General features: G+C 44.5%; 1 protein-coding gene across 4 annotated transcripts in view; it reads right to left on the bottom strand.

Annotated features, from left to right (window-relative positions):
* PALM2AKAP2 (PALM2 and AKAP2 fusion) overlaps positions 1–2,791 on the bottom strand; it is a 228,989-nt gene extending 226,198 nt beyond the window's left edge. For all 4 annotated transcript variants that reach the window (XM_035097033.3, XM_035097034.3, XM_035097032.3 and 1 more), the window contains exon 1: positions 2,270–2,791. In XM_035097033.3, coding sequence (XP_034952924.3) covers positions 2,270–2,314 — 45 coding nt within the window. In that variant the 5' untranslated portion in view covers positions 2,315–2,791. The remainder of the gene's footprint in view (positions 1–2,269) is intronic.
* Positions 2,792–24,223: the final 21,432 nt, after the last annotated feature.

Here is a 24,223-nt window from a genome sequence, read left to right as displayed (position 1 = left end):
CTGTTCACAGCAAACCTTAAGACCGACCTGTTAGTGCCTTATTAAAGTACATTGAACAAGTTAATTCAAAGCACAGTGTGTTCGCTATGCATAAGGCTTGGAGACTTGGTTTTAGAGGGAAAAAGCACACACACTTGCCTAATTCTTAAAAGCTAAAATATTAAACACTTTAAATCACCAGACTTTTTTTTTGTTCCCCAACAAGTGGAACCTTTTTGATGTTTTCCGGGAATAATTTCAAAGGATTTAATGCACAGTAGACCCGCAGATTTTTAAATTTAAAAGGCATGCATTAGTGGATTAACTGACCTAAGAAAAACAGCTTCTCAGAGTAACGAGAGCAGAAGCCATTCCTATGTCTACAAAGGAAATATAGAATCCATCTGGGGGCAGCTCTAAGTAAAACACAACATCTGTTGATCATTGGCAACACTCTGGCAGAGTTCCTGAAAACCAAGAGGCCTGAGTCATTTTCTGCCTTCTCACTTCAGACCTGAGATGCACAGACGTCTGCATGTACGGAGCCAAGCCCTTCTGAGCCTGTAGCTTTGCTCCATTAAGCATATCAGTTCCACAAAGTGCAGAGGAAAACCTCCCTACTGTTAGCTGGATGAAGCTCATGGGGCTACCTCAAGGACAAGGTCAGGAAGGGATAGCCGATGAGCAGAAAGCACAACAGTGTGGCTCTCTGGGAGTATTGCAATCATTTTGATTCAAGTTAAAGTTTTCCCCTAGGAATAATTTTAAGACAAAGACAATTTTTAAAAAAATATGAAAATGCCAGTCCAGTTTCAAAATACTGTCCTAAGACTCAGATTGTTAATTTCACTGTCTGGGATTCTGCAGAAATAGATCGGAATCACTGTGATGCAGTGGAACTTAGACTTTAAATGCCTAAGCAGAAAACAATGCTTTCAGGGGCTATTTCACCACACTGTGGGCTCACATCTCCTTTCAGTGACCTTCGGCGCTCTTGCCTGATGTTTCTCAGGGCACATAAAAAGGGACTGTGGTCCTTCATGAAGAGGGGAGCCCAAACTCTCCGCCTTTGATTACTCTTCCCCTCCCCAAGAGATGATTGCTTGCAGAAAACAAACAGGGCCATTCACATTAACGTCAGTGAAGAAACTTGCGCAGTGTAACTACTTGAGGCTAAATGGTAGTGGTGCTTTTGTGGTGAAGATATCACGAGGCTGCATATTCTATTAGAATTGTTTTTTAATCATGGGAAATGGACCTGGGAATGTTCCAATACATGTTCAGATTGTTACCCATCACTTCCTGGTTCACACCATCTTGTGGTGACCTGTGCTGGACATGTGCTATCCAGAACCTTGAAATGTGCTGGAGCATTTACAGCTCATGATGTGGGCATGTCGGGTTCCCACTTACGGGACCTTTGGGATGTTGAAAAATGGTTGTGAGGACTGTTGTGAAAGGCGTCTTTGCTACCGAAAAGCAATGAACCCTCGGAACTCCCGTAAGCGCATGTCTTGACTTGACCTAACGCATGTGATGGAAACTAGTCAGCTGAACAGATGAGGTTACAATTCACAGTCAAGAAGATCAGCTATTTAGTCTGCAATCCTACACAGGCTCACTAGGGAGCTGAACTCAATGGGACTTACTTCTGGGAAGGCGTGCCTATGGTTGCACTGAAAACTGATCGTTAAGATGATTTATATTTGACTTTGCTGAAAAATTCTTACCACGACTACAGAAGTGGTATAGTTTTTGTTTAAGCCACAGTGCTGCAGGCTTTGATCCAGAAAAAAACCAAAGCCCTGCACCTGTCTTGAACATAAAATAAGCCAGCCCCCCCCCCGAGTGACCACTGTTCCAATTCCAAGCCATCTGCCAACCATTTCCACAGTGCACTGAAATTTTTGTGCTGGAAATGAATAGTATTTCTCCCTCCTGCTTTTTCTCTGCTCTTCCACGGGTGTTTCAAGCATGCCGTGATACATGATACGAAAGCCGGTGTCTGGGAAGTGCAAATCCATCAGAGCCCGATCTATCATGCTCTACAAGTCAAGGCGATGGAGTAAACAAATGAAAGAAAGATGAACTCAGCACAACTTCACCAGAGCCTGCATATCTAACGCTTGCCATTTGCGTCCCGACGCATGTGCTGGAATCCTGGGCACCGTTTTCTTCTTCTGCTCTCTCATCACACACACACACACACACACACACACACACACACACACACACACACACTTTCCCCCATCCACAGACAAAAGACCCAAGGAAAATGAAGCAGACTTACTGCAATAGCTTGTAGCCTTTCCCTGTGCAATTCAGCCTCCGCCATCCTGGGAGAGAAGGATGCAGCAGAAGAGGAGAGAGGGAGGAGGAAGGGGGAAGACACTGCAGTCACCCAGGGAGTCGCACGCCCGAGTTAAGCCACAAGAGTATTTGGAAAGAAACGCCAAGCAGGATCCTAGCCGTGATAATAATGATAATAATAATAATAAAAAAGCAGGCACAGCTGGAGAGGAGACACTGCAGACAGGCTCAGGGGAAGATAATTCCAACCACGGGGACCAGACTGGTGCCTGCCTGCCTCCTGCCTCCCAGCTGTAGGGCTGCTGCTAGCTGCATTTCATTGCTGCTGCTGTCGCTGCTGCTGCTGCTTCTATGCACTGTTGCTGTCACACAAGCCATGTATGTGCTCTGAAAGCAGCTGAGTCCAAGGGGATGGCTCGCATGGCTGTGATTTTTTTTTGTTGGTGTCTGGGGTGGGGGGAGCTCTTGACGTTTCGCAGCGCCTTCGCTCCTCCTCTGGAGTGCTGGGTCAACCCAAGGAGGCTTGACATCAGCAGCGTACATAGTAATCAGAACCTGCATGAAACGGCAAGGGAGGGGAGAGAGAGTGAGAGAGAGGAAGCCAGCCCAGCTACGGCACACAGCCCAGCTTTGCAAGGGAGCTTCAGGGAGGAGGTGGAGGGAAAGGTGGATTTACAATAGTAATAATAATAATAATAATACCAGGATGTGGCATTCTGCCACTCAACAGCTATTGAGCCATGTGGAATCTCTCTAAACTGTTACAATATGGGTAAATTTGGAAAGGAAGAGAAAAGAAAAGCAGGAGTAGTGCCCAGTCTAATTGCTGATTGCTGTATACTGAGCCTTAAGTGGAGTTCTGTGATTCTTTCCTCTGTTCATTTTTTTAGCCAAAACTGCCTGCAGTAGGCTGTATATCTGGGCTGCTTAACCCCTTCTTCTCCTGTCCCCCCACTTCCCAGCTCAAAATTGCTCTCTCCTTTATGCTGGTGATGTTTTTCCCTTACCTGTGGAGCCAAGGAGAAATATGCGGAACTCATCTCTTTCCTGCTACGGGTGTTTTTTTTTAAAAAAATCAACTTGGGGAGAGCAACTTTGAGTTGAAAAATGATCAGAGGGGAAGGGTTAAACAACCTCCTGCAGCCTAGTCACTTAGACACAACTTGGCCCAGGCTATTTTGGGTTGAAAAGGAAAACACGGGGGGGGGAATCATGGCACTCCATATAACGTGTGGTTTATTTAAGTGAAATTATTCTTTCTTGCTGCTCTGTCCTAAGGGACTGAGGCCAGTTATAATGCGCTCTTGGTTTATTCAAAATTTGCAATATGTGATATATGGGGGGGAAATGCTTGCGTATGCATAATTTGATTTAGGGCACAATCTAGCAGCAATGGTTCAAGCCCTATTGAAATGCATGGGAACTGTTGGGCAACAGGGTGGATTTTTCTCCTCTGTCAACTGACATCCACAATAATAAAATTAAATCAAAGATAAATAGCTCCAAACACATTTAAAAGGTCATGGATTGTTTATTCCGTCAAAGTCCTGGTTATAGAGATATGTTTTCACCTGGCACCTAAAGATGTCATATAGAAGAGGGTGAAAGGTTGTTTTCTGCTGCTCCAGAGAAGCCGACACGGAGCAATGGATTCAAGCTACAAGAAAGAAGATTCCACCTAAACATTAGGAAGAACTTCCTGACAGTAAGAGCTGTTTGACAGTGGAATTTGCTGCCAAGGAGTGTGGTGGAGTCTCCTTCTTTGGAGGTCTTTAAGCGGAGGCTTGACAGCCACCTGTCAGGAATGCTTTGATGGTGTTTCCTGCTTGGCAGGGGGTTGGACTGGATGGCCCCTGTGGTCTCTTCCAACTCTATGATTCTATGAAATCATGCTTTACTATTACAGTTGTACCTTGGTTTTCGAACAGCTTAGTTCCTGAACGTTTTAGCTCCCGAACAATCGATACCCAACTCTATGATTCTATGATATGGAATGAAGGCGCCAGGCGAGCCTCCCTGGGAGAGTATTCCACAGGCAGCAAGCCACTGCAGAAAAGGCCTGTTCTTGTGTTGCCACCTTCTGGACCTCACATGTAGAGGAGGCACATGGAGAAGGGCCTCAGATGATGAACACAGAGTCTGGAATGGGGAGAGGTAGTCCTTGAGGTACTGTGGTCCTGAGCTGAGTAAGGCTTTATATGTCAAAACCAGCACTTTGAATTTGGCCCGGAAACTAACTGGTAGCCAGTGCAGTCAGACCAGGATCAGTGTTATATGCTCAAACCATCTTGCCCCAATGGTCACTGAATTCTGCACCAGATGAAGTTTCCAAACTGTCTTCATTGCAATATAGCAGGCACGTCCAACAGGTAGATTGTGATCTACCAGTAGATCACTGGATGTCTGTGGTAGATCACTGCTAGATGACTGGCACCCCTAAAAAAGCTCACCCAAAATTTTCCTCCTCCCTAAAAAAAGCTGAACTATGACCTGAAACCATAAACAAAAATGGGCCTCCCTCCCTCCTAAAAGAAGCTCAACAAGTTTGACCTAAACCCCCCAAAACAGGGCTTCATTTCCTTAAAAAAACTCAACAGCTTTGACCTGAACCCCCCAAAAGGGGGTAGATCACTCCCAGTTTTTAACTCTGTGAGTAGATCAGAGTCTCTTGGGAGTTGGCCACCCCTGCAATATAGCATGTATAGCACATTGTAGTAATCTAACCTCATAGCGTAGACAACAGAAGTTAAAGGTAAAGGTAGAAGACCCCTGGACAGTCAAGTCCAGTCAAAGGCGGCTATGGGGTTGCAGCGCTCATCTCGCTTTCAGGCCAAGGGAGCCAGCATTTGTCCACAGTCAGTCATGTGGCCAGCATGACTAAACCGCTTCTGGTGCAACAAAACAGCGTGATGGAAACCAGAGTGCACTGAAATGCCGTTTACCTTCCCACCACAGCGGTAATTATTTATCTACTTGAACTGGTGTGCTTTCGAACTGCTAGGTTGGCAGGAGCTGGGACAGAGCAACAGGAGCTCACCCCATCACAGGGATTCAAACCGCTGACCTTCCGATCAGCAAGTCCAAGAGGCTCAATGGTTTAGACCAGGCACGTCCAACTTCATATATATATATATATATATATATATATATATATATATATATGGCAGTGATCTACCCATCAAGGTTGTTGAGATTTTTCTTTGGGGTGTGTGAGAATGGGCCAAAGTTATCAACCAGGATTGACCAGTGACACCCCACAATCGACCAGTATATCACAACACACCTGTTAGACCACAGCACCATTAGCTATCCCTGTCCAGATAGGGGCACAGCTGGGCCAGCAGCCAAAGCTGATGGAAGGCACTCCTTGCCCCTGAGGATACCTGAACCTCAAGTGACAGCAATGGATCCAGAAGTACCCCCAAGCTACGTATCTGCTCCTTTAGAGGGAGTGTAACCCTGTCAATGTTAGGGCACCAACAGGTTGGCGTGCTGAAGGCAGCAGTCGGATGCAAAGGGAGCCTAGGTCCACAGTCCGGGTCAGGAAAAGCCAAGTCAGGAGCAGTCCGAGTCAGGAACCAGCCGAGGTCAGATATCAGTACTGGGGATCAGGAGAAGCTGAAGTCAGGAACACTGGAATCAGGAACAGGATAAGCAAGGACAACCATGCAATTAAGCACAGCAGTCGCAAGTGCTGGCGAAGGGAGCAGCCGGCCTTCCTTAAGTAGCCAGCTCCTCACCACGGCTCTTACGAGCTGCAGCTGCCTCCAATTGTTCCCTACATTTCTCAGCTCTAAGCTCTACAGCTGTGAAGGGAGGAAGGGAGGGGCCCCACCAGCTCCTCTCCTCACAAGAGCCTGATTCTGGCTCGACTCCTTCCTCCTCCTGTTCTGGTCTTCCCTCTTCCCTATCTGATTCTTCCTCTTCTGAGGAGTGCCGCCACCAGTCATCTCCAGATATGAATTCCTCCATTTCCCCAGACTCTTCCGTGGTTGCCGCTTCGCCTAGGGGGGGCTTGCCACCACTCCTGCTCGTCTGGCACAACCCTGACAGTCAAGAGCAGGCCATATCCCATCCATCTGGTCTTGGAAATCATCAACTAACAGTGCCTCAGTTTTACCTGGATTGAGCCTCACTCATCCAGTCCATTCCTGGGGCAAGACCAGCACATCAGCTTCCAGACAAGGAGATGTAAAGGAGAAGTAGCGTTGTGTGTCATCCATATACTGCTGACCACATGCTCCGGAATTCCAGACGACCCCACTCAGCATTTTCATGTAAATGTTAAACAGCATGGGGAATAACATTCAACCCTGAGGAACCCCACATTGAGGGCTCCATGGGGCCGAAGAGCACTCCCCAAGCATCCACCTCTGAAAACTTCTATCCGAGTAAGACCCAAACAATTGCAAAGCAGTACTACCCACCCCAAACAAGGACAGTTGCTCCAGATGGATATTTTAGTCCACTGAGAAGTTGAGGAGACTTAACAAGCACACATTTTCCCTGTCTCTCTCCTGACAGAGCTCATCATCCAGGGCAGGCAAAGGAGGAAGCAAAGTATGTCTTCTTTGCTGCCTTCACTGCCACTCGGTAGGCTCAATGATGATCCCTTACCAGTGATCGGTTACATTCAAACAGAGTTTTCCTACACACCAGCGGTGGGAGTGCACTGGAGCCTGAATACATGATGATGTGTACACTGTCTTAGTATGCACCTGGCATAGCTGCCAAGTACCCCGTTTTCCCCGGGAAACCCCCGTTTTTACTTACCTTTTCCCGGTGGTCCCCCGTATCAGTTCGTCTCCTGTTTTTCTCCGTTATTTTCTCCTGCCGGCGGCCATTCCCCCCCCCTGATTTGCCCTTCTATGGGCACAAAAAATGGCCGCCGCTGGCTTCAAAAGTCGCATCTACGCATGTCCGGAAGTGCATAGACACGACTTCCAGTGTTGGCGGCGGCCATTTTTGGTGCCCATAGAAGGGCAAAACGACACCGGGAGTTACGTTGACGCAACTTCCGGTGTCACACGGCTGCCGGTCCCGGATTCTGCAGACCGGGACTGGGAAGGTAAGGCACCTGGTATCTACAACTCAAGCTGCTTGCAAGGTGAAAATGTTGCCCAAAAATTCTAACCATTTTTTGGAGGAAGAGGGAATTATAGGGTAGTTGGTTATAAATGTTTAAATGAGTAAGAAATCAATAAATATTCTTAGAAGATAGCCCAAAGGCCAAACAGTTCAGGCAACCTATTTTCTGGCAACCTGGGAATGTCAGCAATACTGTGGACTCATTGGCTCACCAAGATAGTCAAGTTACCAAGTAGTTATGTCACAACATAGTAGTTAGCCACTTTGAAGTGGTGGTCTCTCTTAGTCACCCATAATACTTAGCGATGCCAGATAAGCAAAGACAAGTTCTCCTGTAGAGCAAGTGACTGGGAAGGAGGTTGGAACATAGTCTCGATGTTTGGCTTTGCCTGTCTTTGCAATTTGTGTCTGGAGGAACATAATCCTTCTGCTCCCTTTAATTTTATTTTAAAGTACCTACTTATACAGTAGTTGCCCAGAAATCCTTCAAATGAAATCTTATGGTTTTATTTTTACAAAATTGACCAGCTAGAGTAACAGACAGATTGACTCCACCCTTCCTTGACACTTGACACATGGCTGGCTACACCCTTAATGGGAAATGATGGCATTAAACATGAAATATTTCATCAAGAACAAGAATTTGACACAACTTGTTGAAAATAGGCCCTTGATCAAAGAATCTGGAAGGCATAGGGTGGAGATTCAGTGTGGTTATGGACATTCTTCAAGAGTGCCAACCTAGTTTAAGAAATAACACGTTTTTAAAAGATATTTACTAGGGTGATGACTTTTTCATTTTTGTTTCTCAAAAATTATTTCCTGTAGCACAAATGGATGAACCTTTGCCTATTAATGACTAAAATGAGGTATATTCCATTGAAATATAAAAAAAGGTCACGCACAAACTGTTTTTAATTTTTGTATGCTGTTTTACCATTTCATAAAATTGTATTAACAATTCTATATATATTTCGTATCAAATTTGGACACAACACCGCATTCCACAATGGGGAGTGTTCTTAGCAACATAGGGTATACAAATGTCACACCTGTGCAAGGTAAAAGCCCCTTTTTGGGACCTCAAAACTCAGCCAGCAGACCCTGCCGGGCATGCTGGGAAAAGAACCTACAGGAGAGGTAGCAAAACATTGTCCTCTAGCAGCGTCTTGTTACTGCAGCTAAAAAAAGCTTCCTTGTGTGTTTGATGACCCTATATAATGTTGTATATATGTGACTCTAAAGCTTGGGTTCAATTTTATATCTGCTTACAGTGACTTCAAAAATGGTTAAAAAACTGATAAAGAAATTTTTAAAAATCATTTTGTGCGTGAGGGTTTTTTTAATCAAATCTCTTTGAAAGTAAGATTTTATCTAATCTTTAATGAAAGCTCATCAAATTATGATACAGGGAAATGAGGTTGTAAAAAAGTCATCACCCTAATATTTACATTCTGTTGAATTTGGCCTGATTTAAATGGGACAAAATGTAGCAAGTCCTTGGGTACAGAGCGAAGATCATAGAATCATAGAATGGTAGAGTTGGAATGGACCAAAAGGGTCATCTCTACCAACCTCCTCACCCAATCTGGGGCTCAAAACCACAATCCTGAGATTAAGAGTCCCATGCTCTACCAACTGAGCTATCCCAGGTAAAGGTAAAGGTAAAGGACCCCTGGATGGTTAAGTCCAGTCAAAGGTGGTTATGGGGTTGCGGTGCTCATCTTGCTTTCAGGCTGAGGGAGCCGGTGTTTGTCCAAGAGACAGCTTTCCGGGTCATGTGGCCAGCATGACTAAACCGCTTCTGGCGCAACGGAACACTGTGATGGAAATCAGAGCGCATGGAAACACCATTTACTGTCCTGCTTCAGTGGTTCCTATGTATCTACTTGCACTGGCGTGCTTTCGAATTGCTAGGTTGGCAGGAGCTGGGACAGAGCACTGGGAGCTCACCCCGTCGCGGGGATTCGAACCACTGACCTTCTGATCGGCAAGCCCAAGAGGCTCAGTGGTTTAGACCACAGTGCCACCTGCATCTCTATTATCCCAGGTACCTTTAATCTTGTGCCTTGTAAAATGCCAGAGACAATCCTGATGGTGAATAGTAACAACAACAACAACAACAACAACAACAACAACAACAACAACAACAATGATGTTCCTATTTTCATCTGATGAATCTTGGAAGGTATGTTATAAACAAGTACAAGATATTAAATTCTGCACAGCTTGGTTGGATTTATTCTTTGGTAAGGCGCAGCCTGCTCTAGGAAATCAGTTACACAATAGATTCTCCCAACAGAAGCAAATGTGACCACACAGAATACTAGACTCTTCTATTTCCGAGCTGGAGCCCAAGTGGCAGAAAGCCAGTTCAGACAAAGGACGAGATTAGAAACACACTGGAATGGCTACAGTTTTATTCACCCTTCAGTGTCCAACAAGGAACCTGATCAGGAAAGCAAGAGGGACAGGCAAAGGGAGGAACAATTGGTGCCAAATTCATACCATAGACCTGGTGCTGAGGAATCCGTGCCACTAGTTGCAATGCACAAAAGTGTTAGAGATTTAGGGCTAAAGTAGATGCATTGGTGGCAGAACATGTGTAAATGTTTGGTTGTTAACTAAATTAATATAAACTGGAGGTTGTGAGTGATTTAAAGAATGGAACTAAGAGTGGGGGACAGGGGTGTAGGAGGGTGGTGGTGGGAGCGTTCCGTCCTGGGTGTCATCTCTGAGGGGGGTGACAAAATCCCCCCATGGCGGATTACCGCACCCCCAGGCACCGATCACCATGCCAATTCCCCCCCCCCCGGGCGGATCACTGCTCCGATTGCCCCCAAAGGGTGCTGCTCGCTGCACCGATCACCTTCTGGGCGCCGATCATTGTGCTGATTGCCCCAATGGGTGCCAAGCACCGTGCCGATCACCCCCCTGGGTGGCTCGCCCTGCCCCCGGGTGTACAGCATGTACACCGCTCTGGGTGCCCGAGTGGCTAGCTCCACCGCTGGTCGGGGGAGCTGAATCTTCTTCATGATACAGCTTCATCTCACCCCCCACACCTGTTTGTTTTTCTTCTACTGAGCATTTGAGTCTCGGAGCCTCACTGGTCAGTTTTGTAAAAACAAAACCATAAGAAAAGGTAAATTGAGAGGCTGGGGATATCTCGCTCCATACATCACCATCTGTTACCATGCTCCGCTTCCTACTACACCAAATGCACCCTTTGAGCAGCCAGACTCCACCTCTTCAGGGTCTGAACCTCAGGAGGACTGGAAACTTAACATCCAAGCATGAGCTGCACCATCTGGTTTTGCTGGATTTGTAGACCATCTTTAGAAAGAAAGACCCCAAAGACAACCAAATGGGCATTGAGCATACTCATCACCATCCTCATCATTTTATTTGTACGCCGCCTTTTCACAGTTAAAACAATGCTTGAGGCAGCGTACAATATGAAAAGATTGACATAATTATAACCATAGCAAAGCAGTCATAAAAATAAATAAAACACATCAAAAACTGCATAACCAAACTGATCAATTTCCACATAACAATAAAAGCACAATTAATTAATATCAATAACAGCAGCAAAAAAACTCCCCACAAAACCTTTCCCAAAATACTGGGCCAGGTGGAGAGAGGCAAGGAGCAGGACTCTCAGCAGGGCAGTCCTTACTCTGTGGGCACAGAATGCTAATGGTATATTGGGGGATGATACACTGGGGTTGGGAGTGAGAAAAAGAATACCTTGAAAAAAATTCATGTCTGTCTGGAATCCTGAAAAGGAGCACTATACACTGCAACATTTTGTTGCATGCACCACTTGGTATAATTTATTTATTTTTTTGATTTTGGCACAGCACCTTTTGGGCGAAGGTGAAGATGCCAGTGGAGTTTAATTCTTATTTCCTCAGAAAAGAATGCAGTCCAACAAAGACTAGCACTTCAGATTCCCCACGCCTTGTTGGCAATACTATCTGTTTGAGTCTCCCGTCTCAAAAATTGCCACCTGCCTTTCCATGTTAAGTTCCCCAGTGGTCCCCATTTGTGGGTTTTCAGCAAAGGTGTACCATGCAGGTACAACATATGCCACCATCCCGTGAACCAATTATTGTTACTATCCAGAAAGGCAGAAAGAGCCCGGCCAGCCAGTCTCGTAGCATTGCAAGACTGCAATATTCCCAAAATATTATAATGGACTTTTAATGGGGGGAAAGTATCCCCCAAGGCCCTTTAGTCAGAACAGCTGAGTGATAAGCACTGCCACATTTCCTCTCATCTTTCCCAAAGAAAACATTAGCTACTAAAATGAGAGCAATGATAAGCGAAAGTGGCAAATCTACATGCGGTAGCACTTCCCTAAAATTTAATGTTATTAATGATGTGTTATTTTACGGGCAGCCAGTGTCCTATACAAGCATGGTGGTGCTATAAGTTCCATATCAACTTTAAACATCTAATAAAGCCCACTCAGGGGGAGCTTACGGCTAGCAGAAGCAAGCAGTCTTGGACTCCAGCATTTCATATCGTAGTGTGTGTGTGTGTTCTTTGAATGCCTCTCCACGGACAAACACTCTGTACTCTGCTGTGCAGAAACTTGACCTCCAATTCTTTGAGAGTTTTCTTTCTCCCATGAAAGGGGCTTCTGTTTTTTTTTCTCTCTGTCACATTTGCAGGGCATTTCAGGATATGGATGCAGGAGAATTACAATGGAAATGGAAACAGGAGCATAAATTCCATGCCCACCAAGTGCCCCAATCTTCCAGGGAAAGTCTTGGAATTAGAAAGCCATCCCAGCTTCTGATTTGACCCTGGAACGTCCCTATTTCTCTTGTTAGTGCTGCCGTCACCAGCCTGAGAGAGGATGATGAGCTGGCGCTTGTCCCGAGCGGTAGTAGCAGTGGCAAGGGAGCATTCTGTTGCTTCTCCATGACCTCTCCATGACCTCTCCGTAACCACTGCCGCTTGGGCAGCTCGTAGCTGTCAGGAGTATGGGCAGGAGTCAGGCTCTGGGGCCTGTAGTGCTTTGCAGGACTGGGGCCTGCCTCAGCTTGTGCTGGAGAAGCAAGGAGTGGCCACTCAGGTGAGGCCACTTGATACCTCACTGCACCTGTTGGCAGGAGCTGGGAGGGATAAAAGCTCAGCATTTCCCTTCAGCTCTTTGCCACAGCAACGCTATCCCTGCCTGGTTGCCTCTTGCTCCTTGGACCCTTGCCTTGCCGACGCTTTGATCCTCGACCCTTGGACCTCTGCCTTGCCGATGCCTTGATCCTCGACCCTTGGACCTTCGCCTTGCTGACGCCTTGCTCCTTCACCCTTGGACCTTTGCCTTGCCGACACCTTGCTCCTTGACTCCCAGACCTTCGCCTCTGCCTTGCTCCTTGACCCTGCGACTGCCTGCTGCTGGCCCCTCAGCCCTGCACCTGCTCCTGCTTCTACACCACCATCTTGCCTCTGGTCCTGACGTCCTCAGCCAGGGCTTAAACCGCCCGCCGACCGGACTGTGACAGTAGCGGCTGCTGGAGAGCAGGCAAGAAGGAGGAGAGGCTGCTGCTGCTGAGACCCAGCCTTGTGTGAGGGGAGTGGAGTACAAAGAGTCTTGATTATTTAAAAAATTCTTTGTGCAGCCGCATCTAATCTTGCCCCTTTCTAAAATGTATTTATTGGTGTGTTTTTATTTCTGCAAATCTACCAAAGAATAAGATAAGATGATAAGATAAAATGGGGATTAAGGTGTTTTCTCAAGATGGCGGAGGGCATGTGTGCCCCATTGGTGTGGTGAAGGTGGCACCCACCCTTCTTCTGATAAGAAATGCTCTACAGGGTGGGAAGGGACCAAAAAACTGTGGGCCAAGGAGGGTCACTTGTGGGGGAATGAGAAATGTCCCTATTTTCACCTGAAGAATGTTGGAGGGCATGAAATTGCCAATCTCAGCTTCTCCTCCCCGTTTTCTTATGAATTGCTGCACATTTTTAAAATGCTACCAAACAAAATGGCAGAACATTGGTGATCACACCACCCGCGGTTTTGTTTTTTGTTTTTTTAAGGGGCAAATACTGTTGGGAATTTCCATTCCACCTTTAGTTGCAGACATGGGATTCTTGCGTGTCCCTGTCACATTTCTGTACTTCCCCCCCTCTGTGGGCATCATGACTACAATGCAAGCAGGGGAGGTTTAACCCATACTATTTTCCCAATCTTAATCAACCCCTTTTAACTAACGGGACTTGTTTTTTGCCCCACGGGAGGAAATATATTAGCACACGTTATTGTTTCTGCTTTCCTTTTTATTTCCACATTTTTTTCTTTCTGTTTCTTTCTACATTTGAATTTGGACTGCCACCAGGAGAGGAAATGGCATATCTATGAGTCTGTATCAGATATCGAAGGCTTGTTTAATTTTGCCCTACGTGTTTGACTTTCCAAAATGTAAATTCCTGTAGCGCTTGTTTGCAATTCATGAGATAATTCCTATCAAGATCTGGCAATGATGCAACTATGCCAATAGCCTGAAGCTTTAGGAAGTGGTGGTATTATACCTTTTTCAGTTTCACTTTACCTTGCTATATGTATGCGGTGCTCAGGTCCATGATTCCAAATGAGAAGTAAAAAGAAAGAAAGCATTTTGATATACAAAATCCTTTAAGAAAACCATTGTACTTATTCCTGCATTACTGACATCCTACTGTGCTGGTCAGAAAGTTATTTCATATTTAGTAAGGCTTCAGTTGAAGACAACAAAAAACATGCCTCCATAACTGGGATTTCAGGTGTTAGTTCATGGCTTACTAGCAGTACATGTGAAAAGGATCTAGGGGTCTTGGTGGACCACAAGCTTAACATGAGACAACAGTGTGATGCAGCAGCACCCCCCCCCCCAAAAAAACCCTAATGCTATTATAGGCTTCATCAACAGAAGTCTATTGTCCAAAATAATAGGGAAATAATAGTACCACACCTGGAATACTGTGTCCAATTTTGGGCACCACAATTTAAGAAGGATGTTGACAAGCTTGAACGTGTGCAGCAGAGGAGGGCAACCAAGATGATGAAGAGTCTGGAAACCAAGCCTTACGTGAAGGAGCTGGGTATGTTTAGCCTGGAAAAGAGGAGACTGAGAGGAGATATGATAGCCATCTTCAAATATCTCAAGGGCTGTCCCATGGAAGAGGGAACAAGCTTGTTTTCTCCTGCTCTGGCTTCAAGTTGCAAGAAAGGAGATTCCGACAAAACACCAGGAAGAGCTTTCTGACAGTAAGAGCTGTTTGGCAGTGGAACAGTCTCCCTCGGGAGGTTGTGGACTCTCTTTCCTTGGAGGTTTTTAAGCAGAGGTTGGGTGGCCATCTGTCATGGATGCTTTAGCTGAGATTCCTGCATTGCAGGGGGCTGGACCAGATGACCCTCGTGGTCCCTTCCAACTCTACGATTCTATGTCACTCGAGTTTACAGCTGGGGTGTGGAACCTGTGACCCTCCAGATATTTCTGGACTCCACCACCCCAACCACTAACTGGTGCTGATGGGATAGGCATTTGAGTCCAGCATCATCTGGGGGACTGCAGGATTCCCCTCCTAATTGGCAGTCCGATCCTCTTAATTCTTCCTTGAAAATAAATCACAGTATGGCTTACTCTCTTTTTTTTATAATCTATTTTTATTAATTTTCCAATTAAAAACAATTATATCTCATTCATTATTTCAAATTATACAAATACATATCAATCAAACCGAATGTTATGCCAAATCATCTAAGAATTTTTCGGGGTTCCCATGCTTCAAGAAATTGGGGATTCCTCGCAGCTGCTCACTGCCGTCTTTTTCTAAAGTCCAAATCATCACTCAAAGTCTATTATAGTCCCGATCTTTCCCTTACAGTCACAAAGATGTTTTCCTCTCATCCGATTTTTCCCCAGCTGCTGAGATAAGTATCAAACGAGATTTCACATATGTTCTTTCTCCTGTGTGAGTTAATCAGTCCAGCCTCCCCATAAATCTTCTTGGTCTGGAGCGTCCCTGTTGCGTCAGAGTCTCAACACGAAGCAGCGCCATCTTAGAAAACTCAGATCACTTTCGTTTTCTTCCCATAACTATGTAGATTAACGATCTTTATAACAGTATGGCTTACTCTCAAGCAAGAGTGCGTAGAACTGCAACCTGGCAGCTGGGTTAAATCCATGTTTACTCAGGAGGAGTAAACAGAAGTAGGAGTTCATCAGGACCTGCTTCCAACAGGTATAATAAGCTTGCAGCCTAGTTTCTATTTATACCCTTAGGAATGCCACTCCAGTATGTTTACATACTTAAGTTTCATTTTTCTGCCTGCTGTGATACCATGCAGTGATATAACTCCTCTGCACGCTGGAAAACTGTTGAGGGGCCCTACTAGAAGTTTCCTTGCTCCCAATACGTTTCCGAGCACAATTCAAAGTGTTGGTGCTGGCCTTTAAAGCCCTAAACGGCCTCAGTCCAGTATACCTGAAGGACCGTCTCCACCTCCATCGTTCTGCCCGGACACTGAAGTCCAGTGCCGAGGGCCTTCTGGTGGTTCCCTCGCTGCGAGAAGCCACGTTAAAGGGAACCCGGCAGAGGGCCTTCTCAGTAGCGGCACCCACCCTTTGGAATGCCCTCCCACCATCTAGATGTCGAAGAGAAAAACAACTACCAGACTTTTAGAAGACATCTGAAGGCAGCCCTGTTTAGGGAAGCTTTTCATGTTTAATAGATTATTGTATATTAATATTCCGTTGGAAGCCACCCGTAGTGGCTGGGGAAACCCAGCCAGATGGGCGGGGTATAAATAATAAATTATTATTATTATTATTATTATTATTATTATTATTATCATTATCATTATCATTATCATTATTATTATATCAGTGGGCTTACCCGGTGACAGCAGCAGGCTTGACCCCCAACACTGAGCAATATCGGGTGGCTGACTCACAACCACCATTTATATTTCCCACAATGGCCTTGATTAAGCATCCCTCTGGAGCATTCTGGGAAGTTAAAATGGTGGCTAGACATATTTGACTAGTGCTGATTAAAATAGGGTGGCTCGAGGAAGAAATCAGTAATGCTGGGTGGTGGAATATCTACCCCAGTATGTTTGGCAATGATACCAGTCCTGCCTCCAGACATTCAGGACTGGAATTTACAACCGTTAAGATGGCACCACACTAATAAACACATTTTTATATGCAGCTTTGACTAATGTACACATTTTTTCCAAGACAGGTTTCCCTAATGTATTGTATTATGTATGTTACTTTCACCAATACTGTATCTTCATTTTTTTGTGCACATTTCCTCCAAATACATGCATTTTTGCAACATTGGTTGGTTGGAGAAATGTTTTTTGCAAAATTCATAGAATTGTGGATTTCAAATGACAGGTGTATTTCAGTTCATGTATTGTTTCAGAAAGTGTCTGTTAGATAAATTTGGCTTTAATTTTATTCTGAATCAGATTTCCCCTCCAACCAAAAGCTACTGTATACAATCAGTTAAAATGCAAAAGATTACAGTTTTAATAAACTAAACAGCAATCATAACATTTTCACCATTGCACAATTAATATTCCATAAAATAACTGGGTCATGCTTTATGTAGGGGATGGGTGAATCTGTCAAATTTGGCTTCTCTCAGTTTCTCATTTAAGTTTAGTTCTCGACATTTCCAGATAAGTTTGCAATTTTTGTTAAATGAAAATCCTCGTGCAAATTCACCAGTGTTTTAGTGTGAATGTCTTCTAATATTCACTTTTTTGATGCAATACTGTGTAATATATATAGATTTTTATACACTATCTACACTACTCTGCATTATTCTACAAATTACTTATCTGGAGAACAGAATTACAAAATTCAGAATTGCAAATTTTGAAGGCTGGATTCATTTGGTTCAGTATTTATTTGGGAGAGTGCATATTAAGTAAATTTGCCTTTAAATGTGAACTGAATCTAATTTCTCCTCCATCCCTAGCTTCAGGGGAAGTCTTCTTAAACAAAAATGTATTCAACAGTAAGGTGCTAGGAACCTATATGACTTCTTTGGATACGAATTCCAGCTACTGAAGGTAATGGGGCCCTTTATAGATCCAGCTGTCCTTTGGCAACAACAAATTGTCACTGCTTTTTGTGTTGAATATATGCTATATAGTAATTTATGGACCTAATCTAAAGCCATTTGCACATGTCGCCATGCAACCAGTCAGTGCAGAATGTAGGCACTATATATAGAAATGAGCAAACCAGTGATATTTTAGGGAGCAGGCTAGCAGACGGGGCACCATTACTTACATCATAGGTTTTATTTTATTTGTGTTTTTTCTTATATTCTGGAAATGTACATCAAGGTTTTTTCCTTTAAGGTTTTTGGGGGGTCCCAAGAGAGTGGGGCCCTAAGCTATAGCTTGTTTAGCTTATTTGTAAATCTGGCACTGGACACACAGAAGAGGCTACTGTGAAGATCTTTGGATGGTGGGCAGGATGGTATAAGGCAGGAATAGGCAAACCTGGACCTCCAGACAGCGGCAGAGCTTCATGCTCCGCCACCGGGGGTGGAGAGCAGGCATGCTGCCCCTAGTGACGTCACGTGGTGCGCGTTCTGGGGTCGGGTCGGGGCACACATTATGGGTGCGGGACGTGTGGCGCGCAGTGACGTGGCACACGTTTTGGGGTGGGGCGCGCCGTGCGTAGGGGCAGGATGCACGTTGGGGGGCGGGGCAGGCAGCGGCGATGGTGCCCCTGGGATTGCGTCGCTCAGGGCGCACCGCCCCCACCGGCCCTATCTTCCTACGCCCCTGCCTCCAGATATTTCAGGACTACAACTCCCATCATCCCCAACCACTGGTCCTGTTAGCTAGGGATGATGGGAGTTGTAGTCCCAAAACATCTGGAGGGCCGAGTTTGCCTATGCCTGGTATAAGGAGAGACCTTCCCTTTGGTATTTGAATCCCAAACCGTTTAGAGCTTAGTACTATGGCTTCGTAACACTGCATTGGCTGCAGTCAAATCTGCAAATCCCCAACTTTTATCTGGGTAATGGAAATCATGCTTGGAATCTTACAGCATGTAACCTCCACATCTATTATGGAAAATGAATATCCGAGCAATGCTCTGTGGTTGGAACTCTTGGAACCACTGTGCTTTGCCAAAAGCTCACAGGAAAGTGAACAAAAAGGACATTCTTATTATTTTCTGGGCAAACAAAGAACGCACTGAGGGGGGGGGGACAAATGTGACAGCAGAGTAAAAGAAGCCACAGTCCTGCGTGGACATCAGCTTTGGCTGCAACGGCAACATTCATGTTAAAATAACACTGTGAGTTAAACCACAGCTCACTCGTTAATTTTTTAAACAACAACAGTGCTTGGGAATATTTTCCAATAGGCCCCAAACAGACACGACTTCAGGCAGAGGAATAAGGGAGAATTTTGATTCAGTTCACATTTGAAGGCATCATCCCTTTTCTCACTTTATATAACGATATGCAAGAACTGAAAAACAGCCACCCTTCGAAAATAGTAGTTCTCTGAATTTTGCAGCAAAGTTCTCCAATCAAGTAAACGTACCGAAAATGTATATATGCTGAGGTAAAGTGAGCATAAAAAGGTAAAGTACCCCTGACAGTTAAGTCCAGTTGCAGATGACTCTGGGGTTGTGCCGCTCATCTCGCTTTACAGGCCGAGGGAGCAGGCGTTTGTCCACAGACAGTTTTTCCAGGTCATTTGGCTAGCGTGACTAAGCCGCTTCTGGCGCAACGGAACACCGAAACCAGAGCAGCGGATGGAAACGCCATTTACTTTGCCGCCTATTTATCTACTCACACTGATGTGCTTTCGAACTGCTAAGTTGGCAGGAGCTGGGACCGAGCAACAGGAGCTCACCCTGTCGCAGGGATTCAAACCGCTGACCTTTTGATTGGCAAGCCCAAGAGGCTGAGTGGTTTAGACCACAGCACCACCTGCGTCCCAAAGTGAGCATAGAAATGCATCATATAATAACAAAAATGGCATTATATCAGGGAATTGCCCTGCAAAAATCTGAAAATTGGGCAAAATGGCACCCATAAATGTGTAGACTTTGAGAAATTCACACTAAAATTCTGGTGATCTTTTTATAAGGATTTTTTAATGGCAAACTGATGTGAAAATGCAGAGGAATGAAGTTAAAATTGGAAAAATGAAAAAGGAGAAGCGGGAGAAGTGGACGCTGACAGATTCGCCTGGCCAGAGTCAGGAATTGACAGATCGTTCTATTTCCTGCCTGTGTCACTTTAACGCATGTCCATCTCTACGTTCATCTATATATGCATAAGCACAGACCCCATTTGTGTTGCTGCATGAAAGGTAAGGGTAATGGTAAGGTAAAGGACCCCTAGAAGGTTAAGTCTAGTCAAAGATGACTATGGGGTTGCGGCGCTCATCTCTCTTTCAGGCCGAGGGAGCTGGTGTTTGTCCAGGTCATGTGGTCATTGTTTCCATGTCATGTGGCCAGCATGACTAAACTGCTTCTGGTGCAACGGAACACCGTGATGGAAACCAGAGAGCACAGAAATGCCATTTACCTTGCTGCCAGAGCAGTACCGATTTATCTTCTTGCACTGGCGTGCTTTCGAACTGCTAGGTCGGCAGGAGCTGGGACAGAGCAACGGGAGCTCACCCCGTCACAGGGATTCAAAGCACTGACCTTCCGATCAGCAAGCCCAAGCAGCTCAGTGGTTTAGACCACAGCACCACCCACGTCCCCTGTTGCTGCATGTAAACCCATGTGCTCAGTATATAGAATATACGCAAAGGGTGAGCATGGCATGTCCCTCTAGAGGGATGACCTATGTGCCCAGGACACATGCATCCAGTCCATGAGACTTCTCAGTCTTCATGAACATAAAAATTAGTCTGCACACGTGCACACATACTACAATATGAAAAGTAAATCCACAGTATCACATCTTGCTCCTGTCTCCCCTGCTCACGTTCTTAAACCAGTTATCGAGATAGGAGCTAAAAAGGTTAACAGTTCAAGGCAGAGTTACAGGTAGGTAGCCGTGTTGGTCTGAGTCGAAACAAAATTAAAAAATTCCTTCAGTAGCACCTTAAAGACCAACTAAGTTTTTATTTTGGTATGAGCTTTCGTGTGCATGCACACTTCATCTGAAGAAGTGTGCTACTGAAGGAATTTTTTTTATTTAGTTCAAGGCAGACAAAATGAACCTGGCCCCAAGAACAGAGTCAATGGTTGCTGTCATCTGTTCCCAGAAGGCTGGCTCCTGGAGTGGTTGTCATTCCCCCGTGCTGAAAATAAGAAGCCTTATAAGGTAAAGCCTGAACAGACCGTTAAGCACTCTGAAGTGCTCCTCGGCATTGGAAATCCTCCGGGGAATGCACTGCATACCCCTGGCAAAGATTACAGCATATTTCATGGCAAGCTCTCGTAGTAACAACACAGATATTGTATCTCTGGATTTCAAACTCTGCGAGCTGCCCTGTCAGAAATAGAACAGAGTTCCGTCCCTGTTTACTAGACTGCTTGGCCGAGGTGGACGGGATGGCTCATTCACTAAAACCCTGATCTGAAAACACACACACACCCTTGAGCTTGAATATAATTTCTGCAGTAACCCTATCCTTCCTTCCTTTTTTTGGTATATAATTTTAATTAGTTTTCTTTTCTAACAACAATTATCAAAATAATTTCCAAACATATATTCTACCCCCCCCCACTTCCAGTTGACTTCCTTCAGCTTCCCCTCTGGTTTGTTACATTAAATCAGGGGTGGCCAACTCCCAAGAGACTGCGATCTACTCACAGAGTTAAAAATTGGCAGTGATCTACCCCCTTTTGGGGGGTTCAGGTCGTTGTTGAGTTTTTTCAGGGAGGAAGTAAAGTGTTGAGCTTTTTTAAGGGGAGCCACAGTTGTTCAGGTTCTTTGGGGGGGGGAGCCAATGATCTACCAGTGATCTACTGCAGATGTCCAGTGATCTACTGGTAGATCACGATCTACCTGTTGGACATGCCTGCATTAAATGATACAATCTGCTATTCCTTATCTGTCAAAATGTTATTACAATGCTATTCTTAATGCATTTGTAATCCTATTGTTTCAGAGCAATTGTTCAGGATCTGCCTCGGAACCATTCTGCTACTGGTTTTTAAAAGAGTCATGGGCCCTGGAACATTTCCAGCAAGTTACTGACTTAGAAAGACTCCAGTGAAGTTTTTGCTACAAAAAAACATCCTAAGAAATTGCACCAGTCTCAGAGATGTCATATTAAACTTCCTCTCCCTAAAATCCTAAAGATGTTAAACATGAACAGGACCAATTAAAATTTTAGTGAAAAGTCTCTGGTCTGTTTTATCCCATGGCTGCCACTGAATTTTGCCGAAAGTGACACAAGGAATAACTCAATCTCTTTTGTTAGGAAATAAATTGATTACCCAAATCTGTAGAAATTTCAAAAAAGTTGAGATGAGATGGGTCAAAGTTCAGTGGCAGATAATCTTATCACAACCACAATGTTCATCAGGTTTCCTACAGGTGTTTTGCCTGAATAAGACACACTAATAATTTCATGATTTATCATTAGGCAACATTTGGGTGTTATATTTCTTATTTTAAGATTACATACAAATAACTTTTGCTTGCTACATTTCTTTAAACTAAAAATTAAGTTAGTTCCCACATTTTTAACATCTACTTGTGCCTCAAAACTGGAAACTACTAATGCTAATAACCATTCTTTCGTAAAGCCTTCCAAAATTACTGTTCATTCAAATTTGTATGCACTTAGAGAATCATAATCTGGAAACTGATCCTTCTCTCTATATTTTACCAACCATTTAAATGATAAATCTATGTTACTGGTCTAAATTATGATACTATTTGTAGTACAATATGTCATCAACACAGTTATTTTTTTAAAAAAGAAAAATTATAATAAAATATCTTGTATTGTTTCAGTTTGTTTTGTTTCTTGTTTTAAAAATATGCTCATGAAAAACCTTGAAAGATAAATAAAAAGAGCCTTATATAATTTACAAGTTTGCACAGTTACCAAATTAGCAATAAACAGTTATAGTATCAAAGGACATATTTTCCAAAGACATTTGATTTAAATACCCTCCTGATAAACAATACAGCTAATATCTAGGACAATTCTAAGTACGGTAGTTTCCAGTTGAAGACTGGATCCAGCCATTAAAGAAAGTGTTGCCTGCAGGATTTACAAGCCATTTGTCCATCCAGCCGGTGGCATTTTGTGTAACACACAAAGCCACTCTAATGTTACACAGTCAGTTATAGTCAGGTCTGGTTCAGTTGAAGAGTTCAGCTATTCTTCTCTTTCAAGGGCAATGCTGGTAAAATGGTTAGGAACCACAACAGCAACAAATTCCTACCCCATAACAAATTCCATTTATCTCTCAGATGAATTATATACATATGATGGAAATAATTTGGTAGATTCATCATTGTCTCTAGAATTATAGGGAAAGATTGACAGTGTATTGACAGACCAGTCAGTGCCTTAAGACTACAATCTTAAGCACACTTATTTTGGACCGCTGAAATGGATTTCAGACCCTCCAAGTGTCCCTATTTTCTGGGAACAGTCCTGGATTTACAGATGCCATCCCTGTTTCTGATTTGATTCTGGAATGTCCCACTTTTCCTTAGGACATCCCTATCCTCGTTGGAGAAATGTTGGAGGGTATGGAATTTATGCCCGAGTAAGCATGCACAGATTACACTGCATTAGAGGAGCCTGCCGGATCAGACCAATGGCTTATCTAATCCAGCATCCTGTTCTCACAGTGGCCAACCAGATGCTTATCGGAAACCTGCCAGCAGGACCTGAGCACAACACCGCTCTCACCTCCTCTGGCTTCCAGCAACTGGTAGTCTGAAGCTTACTGTCTCGTAACATAACCATTGTAGTTAGTAGCCATTGATAGCCCTATCCTCCATTAGTTTGTCTATTGCTCTTCTAAAGCTATCCAAGTTGGTGGCCATGACGGTTTCTTGTGGGAGCAAATCCCATCGTTTCCAACCCTGCTGCCCAGCTCCAAGGTCAGAAACAAGAAGGCTGCAGACCGGCTTTGGAACCCCAACAAACTGCTTGCCACTGTCCAGCTTTGATCTGCGACAGCTAAATTCCTGTAGGTGACTGGGCGCAAGCAAAACCAGAAGAGGCGAGCTGGGGTGGGCCACAATTAATCACTCCAGGGTGTGGGCCCAAGCAGCGCACACTGGCCAATTAGGCTCACCACCCCAGGGAACACCCACCTGAAAATCTTATGGCATTGGCTGATCATCGGCAGGCGGGCTATTTGGTGTTGCCTGTGGCCTGGCTGGAACACCGCCCACCATTGAAGGTGAGCAGACGTGCCATTCATTTTGATTATTTACGCAAGTTTAACTAGGAGTAAGGCCCCTTGAACACAGTAACCATGCATAGGGCCACACTATTATTTATTTAAAATATTTACAGGCCGCCTCTTCTACTTAAAAAAAGAAGTTTCTGTTGAGTTACAGGATCTCTTCTAAGTTACACCATCTTTACACAGGGGTTCCAAACACAACAGCTGCAGTTTTCCAAGATATGTGGTGAACCCAACGACACAAAGGCTCTGTTCAGAAGCCCTGGACTCATGAATAACCCATTCCTTTCTCCTCTTGCAGAATGGCTATGAGGAGATAAGAAACCTCTGCTTCTGTTTTCAATTAATTGCAGTTTTATTAAACTGGGGCAAAATATGATTTATCTGAACAAACTGCTATTATTATTACTTATTACATTTCTACACCACTCTTTATTTGAAGATCATAGGGCTGTTTGCAC

The sequence above is a fragment of the Zootoca vivipara genome, chromosome 15 (genome assembly GCF_965207765.1).
Source record: "Zootoca vivipara chromosome 15, rZooViv2.hap1.1, whole genome shotgun sequence".
Classification (NCBI taxonomy): Eukaryota; Metazoa; Chordata; class Lepidosauria; order Squamata; family Lacertidae; genus Zootoca; species Zootoca vivipara.
The sequence above is the reverse complement of the archived record's forward strand: the minus strand, read 5'-3'. Positions and strand labels throughout refer to the sequence as shown.